Here is a 12,422-nt window from a genome sequence, read left to right on the forward strand (position 1 = left end):
ACTCAAAAAAGAAACTTCATCAAAACCCTGACATGAAAGATTTATTTGCAGACTTCCGGCAAGATGGAGGAATAGGTGGACGCACCATACCTCCTCGCACAACCAAGAACAGAACAATAATTTACAACAATGATTTGCAGTCATAATATCAGAACTGTCAGAGGATTTATCTAAATGGAAGTCGGACAGCCAAGAAGTTGAAGTAGACCCGTACATCCAGACTGGTAGGGGACGACGAACCGAGCGGGCGTGGGGCTGGCGCGGGTTGCCGGCGCGCGTAGGTCGGGGGAAATTTGGCGCAAAATCAGCGCGACAGCCATCTGGGACGCAAGAGCGCAGCGGTGATCCCTGAGCATGCAAGCAGCGGCTGGGGGAATCAGTGGGGCAGCGATTGTGGACCAGGGCAGAGCTCACGGCCCAGAAGCCCAGGGAAGTGTCTGACTCCAGGAGAACTGAACGGTCACCATTGATCCCTCCAGTCCCCGCTCCCGCCCCTGCCCCCACATATAACGTCACAATCTAGCATCTGGGGCGCCCAGCCCTGGTGAACACCTAAGGCTCCGCCCCCCAACGTAACAAGAGCGACCAGACCGGAGAATAAATAAAGAAATAAATAAAATAATAGGAGAGATAGGGAAAGACATAAGATATGTTTCCAGCAGAACAGATCAGTCCCCCAGGACTCATCCTTTTGAGTGACCAAGAAATAGCCAATCTATCAGATGCACAGTTCAAAACACTGGTGATCAGGAAGCTCACAGAACTGGTTGATTTTGGATGCAAATTATATGAAAAAATGCAGATTACCGTAAAAGAGATGCAGGAAGACATACGGAGGAGAGCCAATTGTGAAAGGAAGGAATCTGAGTCTCAAAACAACACAGTGGACCAGAAGGAAGATAGAATCAACCAAGCAGGAAAGCATGATGAAATAAGAATTCAAAAAATCGAAGAAAAGCTTAAGACCATCGAGGACACCTTTAAACGTTCCAACATCCGAATTATAGGGGTACCAGAAGGGGAGGACCAACAAGTGGAAAAGTTATTTGAACAAATAATAAAGGAGAACTTCCCCAAACTGGCAAAGGGAACAGTCTTCCAAGAAATCCAAGGAGCGCAGAGAGCCCCAAAGAAGTTGGACCCAAGAAGAAACACACCAAGGCACATCATAATTACATTAGCCAAGGTAAAAACGAAGGAGAGAATCCTAGAAGCAGCAAGAGATAAGGGGACAGTAACCTACAAAGGAGTTCCCATCAGACTGTCAGCTGATTTCTCCAAAGAGACCTTACAGGCAAGAAGGGGCTGGAAAGAAATATTCCAAGTCATGAAAGACAAGGACCTACATCCCAGATTGCTCTATCCAGCAAAGCTCTCATTTAGAATGGAAGAGAAGATAAAGTGCTTTTCAGATAAGGTCAAATTAAAGGAGTTCATCATCACCAAGCCCTTACTTTATGAAATGCTAAAGGGGCTTATCTAAGAAAAGAAGATAAAGACATGTATAGTAAAAGGACAACAAACTCACAATTATTAACAACCACACCTAAAGCAAAACCAAAAGAAACTAAGTAAACAACTAGAATAGGAACAGAACCACAGAAATGGAGGGCACATGGGGGGATAGCAGTAGGGGTGGGAGGAGGAGAGAGGGGGAAAAGGTATAGAGAATAAGTAGCATAGAATGTAGGTTGAAAATAGATAGGGGGAGGGCAAGAATAGTACGGGAAATGTAGAAGCTAAGGAACTCATAAGTATGACACATGGACATGGACTAAAGGGGGGGAATGTGGGTGGGAGAGGGGGTACAGGGTGGAGGGGAGTGAAGGGGGAAATGGGACAACTGTAATAGCGTAATCAATAAAATATATTAAAAAAAAAGAAAAGAAAAGGCCAATATAAGAAATATTGAAAAGAAAGAAAAGATTCAAAGAATCAAAAGATTTTCTTTTCTTTCTATAAGAAAAGAAAATATAGGCCAATATACTTGATGAATATAGATGTAAAAATTCTCAACAAAATTATATCAAATTGGCCCTGGCTGGCGTAGCTCAGTGGATTGAGCACTGGCTGTGAAGCAAAGTGTCGCAGGTTCGATTCCCAGTCAGGGTACATGCCTGGGTTGCAGGCCATGACCCCCAGCAACCGCACATTGATGTCTCTCTCTCTCTCTTTCTCCCTCCCTTCCCTCTCTAAAAATAAATAAATAAAAATCTTTTAAAAAGTTAAAAGAAAAAGAAAAGAAAGATTTATTTGCTATCTATTAATAATAGGGTGAAAGCCCTGAATGAAATAAAAGATATTATTTTCACCTCAATGACCTGATTGAGGCTCATTTTCCTTTCTGAACACTATGGGACAAGAATTCTTCCATGGGTGACATGTGTGCAGTGTGTGTGTGTTTGTGTGCTTATGCATTGACAAACAATAAAATTATATGTAAAAGTTAGTTATAAGCAACCAGATCTTAGTGGGCATTGGCCTTTCTGGGGTACTCAATAAGACCTTGATGCTTTAATAGGAAAAGCTTGGATTCTTTCTTCATAAATCTGACATTAAAAACTAAAACCCAAGAGGATGGATAAATGGTGACCAAAGGAGACTTGACTTTAAGTGGTGGACACACAGTACAATATACAGATGATGTATTATAGAATTGTACTTCTGAAACCAATATAATTTTGTTAACCAATGTCACCCAATATGTTCAATAAAAATGACAAAATTCATAGTGATGATGATCCTACTGATGGCCAAAAATTTTTGAACAATTTAGCATTCACTATATAGTCAATGTGCTGGGTTATTAAATTTCACTATTGACAAAGTCGATGAACACAAATTATGGACAGGTTAAACAAAAAACATTGCAAAACATTGAAAGGTAATATCTTTATATTTGCATACGAGCAAATGAGAACTCAGATTTCACATCAGTTATGAAATATTCCAGCCAACAGCAAGGACATAAAGTATATGAGTAGGAGTTAATTTGAGCTGTTTGGGTCATAATAATGTTTTTATGAAGAAAGCATTGAGCCCTTCAATTAGCATACTATACTTTTCTGCCTGACATTAGCCATAGAATTTAATAGAAACAAGAGTTATATGCACATTCAAGATCAAGGTCAAACAGAACTTAAGGTCAGACAGAGTATTAAAAGAATAAAGGCCAGGGGTATTAGACTTGGCCCTTTTATTTCTAGACATGATAAGTTTATTACAGAGCATTCTTTCTACCCTAATGATAGCAGAATTTGTTCTAGGAAATTTTGCCAATGTCTTCATAGCCCTGGTGAATGGCATTGATTGGATCAAGAAACAAAAGATCTCCTTTGCTGATCAAATCCTCACTGCCCTGGCGGTCTCCAGGATTGCTTTGCTCTGGGTATTAGTAATATATTGGCATGCAACTGTGTTTAATCCAGCTTTCTATAGTTCAGGAGTAAGAACTATTGTTCATATTGCCTGGACAGTAAGCAACCACTTTAGCCTCTGGTTTGGTACTAGCCTCAGCATACTTTATTTGCTCAAGATAGCCAATTTCTCCAGCCTCTTCTTTCTTCACCTAAAATGGAAAACTAGAAGAGTGGTTCTCATGATACTGTTGGGCTCTTTGGTCTTCTTGGTTTGTCACCTTGCAGTGGCGAGCTTAGATGGCAAAATGCAGATGAACACTTATGAAGGAAACCTCACTTGGAAGACCAAGTTGCAGGACATTGTACATCTTTCAAATATGACTGCATTTACACTTGCAAACTCCATACCATTTACCATGTCCCTGATGGCTTTACTGCTGTTACTCTTTTCCCTGTGGAAACATCTCAAGAAGATGCAGCTCAGTGGCAAAGGATCCCAAGATGCCAGCACCAAGGTCCATGTAAGAGCCATGCAAACTGTCATCTCCTTTCTCTTGCTATTTGTCATTTACTTCTTGGTTCAAATCATCACAGTTTGGAATTCTTATATGTTGAAGAACAACTCAGTTGGCATATTTTTTGATGCTCTTGGATTCCTGTATCCTTCAAGTCATTCCTTTATCCTGATTTGGGGTAACAAAAAGCTAAGACAGGCCATTCTGTCATTTCTGTGGCAACTGAGGAGCTGGCTGAAAGAAAGAAATAAAGTGGGGGACCATTTGTCTTTTGGCAGAAAACTGTGAGTCTTGGTAAACCTAGTGTATGTGCGAAGATAATACTGATTTGATGGCACAGATAAGGAAGATTAACTTTAATATAAATAGGTAGAAAGCTTAGAATATTCAAGTAATATAAAAAAGATGAAGAAAAAATACAAAGAAGAAAAATCATAGCCATGACCTGAGATTACTGATGTTACAAGTATCTTTCTTATGTAATTCTTACTAGGGAAAATAAATTTGAAAGTGAAGATTTATTTAAGACTTACTTTTCTAAAGAAATTTTTACAAATTGAGAGCTTTTTCTTTAATGTGATTTAATATAGTTTCTCAGCACTATTTTCATTCAGATTCATTTATTTGGGGACATTAAAATGGGAAACATTTAAACTATGAAGTATAAATAAATACATTTATGTAAAATTTAGTTACTATGCAGAAAAGTTATCTTTTTATTTGTATTACACAACATACTTCCTTATCTGTTAATATTCTGATGTGTATTAAAATACCTTCTTGATCATACTCTTTTTAAATAGTCTGTCACTACTAACCTCCAGTTTGGAAACACCTTACTGAATAAGTCAATTAAAATGATACACTGGACTTTTATGGAGAATCATCTGGAATAGATACCATGAATTATTAAAATTGCGAAATACTTCCAATGGTGATTTTAAAAATAATGCTTATATAGATCAGATCCATGTATAAGAATACTCATAACAACATTATTATGAGCATATTCCATCAATAGTAGAATGCAAAATATAAAATCATCCAGTTGAATAGAAATAATTCAACAACAAAAGTAAACTATAATTACGTACCACCACATGGATGATTGTTTCACATAAATATTATTTTAAAGAAAAGGAACTAGACCTCCCCCTTAACCAAAAAATAAAACCAAATAAAAAAAACCCTGTAAATTATTACAATATCCTAAAACTCAATTGCAGGCAAAACTGCACTACAGTATCTAAAAATCATATGCAGGCACTAAAACAACAAAGGTAAGTATGAAAATGACTTTCACAAAGCGCAGTGGGTTCTGTTTGGGGATCAAACAAGTGGTGTGACAGGAAGGAACATGCAGTGAGCTTCATGACTTTGTACCCTGGGGGTTGTTAACACCAGTGTCCAATTTAGAAGAAATTATTAAACTATATATCCTCTTCCTTTTTATCATATTCTATCTCAAAGTGTTGTCACTGCTATTAGTTACTTTATTCTAGAAAAATAGTTTATTTTTTGCATATAGTAAAACTTTGTTATTATCTCAAGACAATTGTTTTTTAAAGCAGTTTAAATGAAAATATAAAATTGTTATGTATTTATCCATGTAGTTACAGTATCTAATGCTGTCTATGTCTTTGTGTAGATACTATTATTTCCATCTCCATCATTTTCTTTTCTGCCTGGAGGATGTCCTCTGAGACTCCTTGTAGTGTGTGGACCTGCTGGCGTGAATTCTTTTTTGTTTAAGAAGGTCCTTATTGATCCTTCGGTTTTGAAAAATACTTTGTCTGGATATTCTAGGTTGAGAGATGTTCTTTTCTCAGTTATTTAAAGATGTTGCTACAGTAGACTTTTATTTACATTATTTTTGAAGAGAAATATTCTAAGGTCCTTATTTTTTCCTTAACATAACATATTTTTCTCTAGCTATTATTGATATTTTCCTTTTAAAACTACTTTTCAGAAATTTGATTATGGTGTGTCTTGGTGTAGTTTTCATTTTGTTTTATATTGTACTTGGAGTGTACTGATTTTCTTGGATCTACAGGTTTGTAGTTTTCACCTTATTTGGAAAAATTTTGTCCATTATTTCTTCTACCAAGCCCAGGTTTTTAGGCTAGTTTAATTACATATTTTTTAGCCCCCTTGATCTTCTCCAAAGTTCAGTGATGCTTTTTATTTTTTCAAAATTCTTTCACTTTCTTGTTTCATTTTGTATAGTTTCTATTTCTATGTCTTCTCCAGTGTTTTCTTCTGTACTGTCTGACTGGGTGTTAATAGCATCTAGTGCCTTTTTCATCTCAGATATTGTAGTTTTAATCCCTAGAAGTTCAACTTGGGTCTTTGTTGTACACTCTTTGGATCTTAACATTTTGGAAACCTGAAATGCAGTTATTATAATAACTATTTTAATGTCCTCATTGGTTAACTCTAATATATATGCCAGTTCTAGTTTGGCTTTGTTTGATTTTTCTTATTTTGGTTATTATTTTAAAGCTTCTTTGTAAGTAGTCTTTGATTGGATGTAGGATCATGAATTGTACCATACTGGATGTTGGATATTTTTGTATTCCTATAGACATTCATGAACTTTGTTCTGGGCTGCAGTTAAATTACTTGGATGTTGTTTAACCTTTGGGTCTTGCTTTTAAGATTTGTTAGGCAGGACCAAATAGTGTTAATCAAGAGCTAATTATTCTCCACCACTGAAGCAAGACTTTTCTATGTGAATATCATCTGAATATTGTTCTGTATGTCCTGCAAAATATGAGATTTTTCAGAATTTTATTCCATTAAGGCTGCTTTAACAACAACAACAACAACAACAACAACAACAACAACAACAAAAACTTCATGGACTGGGTGGCTTATAAACAACAGAAATCTATTTTTCAAAATTCTTGGTTGAACATCCAATCTCAAAGAGCTGGCAGTTAGGTGTCTGATGAGATCCCACTTACTGGTAAATAGACAGTCATCTTGCTGTGTTCTCACATGGCAGAAGAGGCAAGGGAGGTCTTTGGGGTCTTTTTCTTAAAAACAAGAGCACTAGTTCCATTCATGAGTGTTCCACAGCCATAACCTAATCGCCTCCCAAAGGTCCCCCCTCCAATACCATCACATTGTGAATGAGGGTTTAATTTATGAATTTGAGGGGATACAGAGCAATAGCACCTGGTCTTACTGGTGGGTACAAATGCTGTTCTGTACCTTTTGTGTGCTGGGCACTGATTCCTCTTATCCTCTTGGATGACTCTTTCTCAGCCCTGGGTAGTTTCCTCATAGACATGTGTCTGTTATTTCTCTGCTGAATATTCGATGAGAAATGCCGCCTCCCACCCACCCCCCCGCACCATAGATCTGTAGAAGATCTCTTCTTCCTGGTACTTTGTGCTGCAAATTCTAGCATGCTTGGTCTCCTAGATTCTCAGCTTTTTCTCTACAAGTTCATTGCTAGTTCTCATAGCTAGGTTCCCATCCCGACATCATGGCCTGAAAACTTTTTCAAAGCTATCATCTGGGCAAGCATAGGCTTACCACATATGTTTTCCATCCAGTGATTTCATCAAATCACTGTCCTTCACTGCCTGATGTTTAGTATCTTGAAATCTGTTGTTTCATTATTTTGTTTGATTTTCATGTTTTCAGACAGGAGGCTAATCCTTGTCTAAATGATTCACTTGAAAGTGAAGATTTCTAAGCAAAAGATTTTTTGAATAACTTAATTTTCTTTATTTGACTAGTTTTCTTTTTAAAAGAGAAATCATATTTAAAGTTTAGTGAAGTTAATCTTTAATCCATTAATAATAGTTATTTTGTCATAAAACACCTCCTTAGAGGCAAAATTCTTTACCAGATTATTTCTTGTTCTATTCAGAATTTAGGAGGTATTAAAAATAAAGCTACTATGAATATTTGCATCAAGTGTTTGCATGGACATATGTTTTCATTTCTCCTAGGTAAATAACAAAGAATGGAATGCCAGGGTCATACAACAGGTGTTTGTTTAACTTTTTAAAGAAACTTATGTATCCCTTCTTCAAGGTAGCTGTGCCATTTTATATTTCCATCAATCCACATGTTCATCAGCAGTGAATGGATAAATGAATTTTGATGTTTTCGTACAATGGAGTACTATGCAGTGATAAAAAATGAACTATCGATACCTGCAACAACATTGATATATCTTGCTATAAAATGTCAGGTGAAAGATGCCAGAGAGAGTTACAAGGTATGATTTCTTTTATTAAACATTCTAGAATGTGGAAACCAATCTATAATTTACACAGGGGTAGGATAAAATTTGGAGGGTAATATATGTTTGTTTTCTTGATTAAGATGATGGTTTCACAAATATATAAACATGTCATATTCACAAAATTATACAATTGAAATATCTACAGATTATTTGTATCTTAATTCTACTGCAATTAATATATTAAAAACAGTTCAGGAGGAAAGCTACACACAAATATACATTCACAGAAATCTTGTCTTTGCAACTTTAGAAAAATCCAATCTCAACTTACAATTCCTTCTGTCTGTGAGGATTCAAGACTTTGAATTGCGATACAATGTGGAAGCTTTCTCCTTGTGTTCTGCCTCCCTCAGGTGGAACCAGTTTGTCTTTTCACAAGGGCTACTTTTTGAATGCAGAGCGCTGCAGCTGGGTACGCATGCACATGCTTGTGTTTTTATGGCTGTATGTGTATGGGGGGACAGGAGAGTAGGAGCAGAGAGCTCCCTTGGGGTGAGCCCTATTTTGACTGGAACCTAGGTAATGTTTCATCTTCTAAAGTCTCATGAAAGTTCAGTTTCAGATACTGTTTCATTAGCCCATCTTTGCTCGCACTTTTGTGGGAGTTGGGGTATTCCTCGAATTCAGCTCAGTGCCTGGAAGATGCCAAGCCTGGAATACCCATTCTACCTTGGTGATGTATTGATTTCTACCCTTGAAAGATGTGACTCAAAATTTCCTATTTTGACCCTTCAACTTAAAATCTGAATTCCTCTAAATTGAAGGATGATATTGACAATTGTAGAGGACTTTGTGGATTGGGTTTGTTGTTTTTATATTGCTTTCTAAAATTTTTTGAAGACACGAGTACATGTATTATGATTTTACTCTACCGTCTTGTTTAAGAAACCTATAATTCTTGCATTGGTGTTTGATTTAACAGACAAGAGTACAGAGGTTCCTGGGAAGATGTAAGAACAAACTGAGAAAAACCTAAAAGCCTTTGCTGACTGTGGGGGAATGGGTGTTACCGAGTGGTGGAGAGGCATGAATGGGGACAATTCATGCTCTGTGGATGAACCTCTCTATGTTGCCCATGTCTGGCTGTAACTCAGAGACTGGTTTGTTTAACAAAAATAGAATTCTATCATTTCTCACAAGCTCTGTAAATAGTTACCAAAGTTTGCTGAACATTTACAGTTAAGTATGAAATAGTATCAAGAGTAATCATGTTTTTAAGATATCTTGATGTATAGTATGATTTTTTAACACCAAGAAAAGCTTAATAAATACTAAGGAATGAATACAAGCCTGCATTATTAGAGAGAAAACTAAGTAGTTTAGAATCCTGATGATTTTGGATTTTCTGAGTCTCACTTCCTTATTGATGTAAAGAAGACAGTCATTCCTGGGCAATAATCCCATAAGGTGTGATTGGGATTGCAAGGTGTGTGTGTTTGGGCACTTGCAAACAATTTATTAATAGATAAATAAATATAAATTATGAACATCTATCATTCAGGAGTTTGACTTTTCTGGGTTCATTCAGGAAACGTGAATGCTTTTGAAAGAAAAAAATCTTTGGATAAACTATGGAAATGTCCTCTCAGTCTTCCTGTATTGCACCTCAGTGGTGACAATTTTTGTGCTTATCAAACTCCATCTACTAATGTAGATATTTGCTATATATTAGAGTTCTAAGCATTGAGTTTTTAATAGCATTGATAACTGAAATTGGTAAACAAATTGGGTAGAGATGAAATAAAACAAGCATTGCAAAATAATGAAAGAGAATATGTCTTTATTTGCATGTTAGCAAATGAGAGTTCAATTTTTCTGTCACCATCAAGTATGAGAAACTTCATTTTATGTTGAGAGCATGTAGAAAACCTGGACTAGAGTGCAGCTAACTCTCTGGGAGAAAATGATTTTTATAAGGAGAGCTATGTGCCTGCCCATTGGCACACCTTAGTGCTTTCTGACTTGATATTGAGCCTATGATTTTTAAAAAGAAATTAAGTGCACGTACAAGGAGTAAGTATACATACTATTTCAAGGTGGTAAATCAAGACGTTGTTAACATTGCAATTAGACATTGAAGCTCTCTCTGCAGATATGGGAAGTGCCTTGCGTAACTTCTTCATCATTGTAGTAAATACAGAATTTATAATTGGTATTGTGGGGAATGGATTTATAATACTGGTGAACTGCATTGACTGGCTCAAGAAACGAAAGATCTCCTCAGTTGATCAAATCCTCACTGCTTTGGCGATCTCCAGAATTTGTGTAATTTGGATGGAAATGATGACTTGGTTTGCAAAGGATTTTTATCCATCTTCATTTATAAATAAAAAGGAAGCTATATATGTTATGCTGGGTGTGGTAGCCAGTCATCTGAGTAACTGGTTTGCCACAGGCCTCAGCCTCTTTTATTTTCTCAAGATAGCCAATTTTTCAAATTCTGTTTTTCTTTGCCTAAAGCACAGAGTTAAAATGGTAGTTCAGGTAATGTTGCTGGGAGCATTAGTGTTCTTGTCTTTGAATATTGCTATGGCAAGTATGTATATTAACATCCAGATACATCCATATGAAGGAAATATGACTTTGAGTTTCAAAAGGAGTAATACTGAAAACTTTACAAAACTGATCATATTAATTGTGGGAGACATTCTACCCTTTTTAATATCCCTGAATTCCTTTATCCTGTTAATCGTCTCCCTGTGGAAACATCTCAAGAATATGAAGCACAGTGCAAAGGGATTCGGAGATCCCCATCTCAAGGCCCATATAAGAGCCATGAAAAATGTGATGTCTTTTCTCTTACTGGTTGTTGTTTATATCCTGTCTATTTTTATAACAGTTTTCTGTTCTGAGATGATGCAGAACAAACTGGTCTTTTGGCTTGACCAGAGTATTATGAATCTTTATCCTTCAGTTCACTCGTTTATCCTGATTCTGGGAAATGGGAAGTTAAGGAAGGCTTCCCTTGCAGTGCTGCAGCAGCTGAAGTGCTGTTGGAGAGCATCATATGTGACCCAGAAGGAAAACAATTAAATTTTTGTATGGTATTTCACCCTTCTTTGGGGTTCTACTGTAATTTGTAATATTAAAATAATTTTAAATGTTTATTTGGAAAAGATTCTTTTCTATGCTTATCCAATGTTAGTTACATGTATACAGGTATGCATATATTTCACATATTTATACAAATAAAAAAATAAATGGATTATCTAATTATAAGAGTTTTGTCAGCAGCAAATGATAAAAATAGTATTTCAGTTCTCACTTCTTTGGAAAATTTTAATAAAAATGTTAAAAATATAGCCCTGGCTGGTGTAGCTCAGTGGATTGAGCGCGGGCTGGGAACCAAAGTGTCCCAGGTTCGATTCCCAGCCAGGGTACATTCCTGGGTTGCAGGCCATAACCCCCAGCAACCGCACATTGATGTTTCTCTCTGTCTCTCTGTCTCTCTCTCTGTCTCTCTCTCCTCCTTCCCTCTCTAAAAATAGATAAATAAATAAATAAAAGAAAAAAATGTTAAAAATATACATGGTAGATATATATTTACTAAAATGTGAAAATTATACTTTTGTGCATGTCAACTTTCCAATTGTAAGAATAAATTTATAACTATTTGTTAGCAGTGTTTCAGAAGCAAGAAAGAACCTGTATACCACTCACTCATTTCACTTTATTACATTTTCATTTAATGATCCACAGTACATAGATTTATATATTATCAGGAAACTGCAAATTTTTTTCTATTCAATATTTTGTGTAAACTATCATATTAGAGGACTGTTATTTAAACATATCTCTTATGAAACCACTTACATCCAGCACCTTCTGGGAAGAGTCAATGCTCTGTTAAATATCAGAATTTTAATTTAGATTTTAAGAACTTTAACGTATGTTTAACATATTTTAATGTCATTTTGTACATCATAAGTCATTTTGTATTTTATGTCTGCATAAACCAATTTTTATTTTTAGAATGTAGAAAAAATGTCTTCTCTTTTCAAGCACTTTTTTGGGGCTTTACCTGGTTACTTCTAAGATGTTACTTCTATTTGTTTCCTTCTGTAATTTAAGAATTTAAAAGACTTTAGTTAATTTTATTGTATTTTTAAGAAGTTTTTTGTTAGTCCCAAATATATGAGTCCTTTCTTTTCATTCACTTAATATTACTTTTATTTGTTTTAATTAATTTTTGTTTCTTCTCTTGGTTTTATTTTTTCTCCTTTTCTAATTATTTGAGTTTATTTCCTAATTTATTTTCAGTAACTCCTCATTGTGTTATAAAAT

The 12,422-nt window shown here is 35.7% G+C and overlaps 1 protein-coding gene across 1 annotated transcript; it reads left to right on the forward strand.

The window, feature by feature from the left end:
* Positions 1-3,208: 3,208 nt before the first annotated feature.
* Positions 3,209-4,162, forward strand: LOC114513840 (taste receptor type 2 member 31-like). Its single transcript, XM_028533206.1, has one exon. It carries the CDS (start codon positions 3,209-3,211, stop codon positions 4,160-4,162), a length of 954 nt encoding a protein of 317 aa, XP_028389007.1.
* The last annotated feature ends 8,260 nt before the right edge of the window (positions 4,163-12,422 follow it).

Source organism: Phyllostomus discolor, chromosome 2 (genome assembly GCF_004126475.2).
Source record: "Phyllostomus discolor isolate MPI-MPIP mPhyDis1 chromosome 2, mPhyDis1.pri.v3, whole genome shotgun sequence".
Lineage (NCBI taxonomy): Eukaryota > Metazoa > Chordata > Mammalia > Chiroptera > Phyllostomidae > Phyllostomus > Phyllostomus discolor.

Excerpts from the sequence above, each read along its gene's own strand:
- LOC114513840 (XM_028533206.1), top strand. The coding sequence starts at position 3,209 with ATGATAAGTTTATTACAGAGCATTCTTTCTACCCTAATGATAGCAGAA.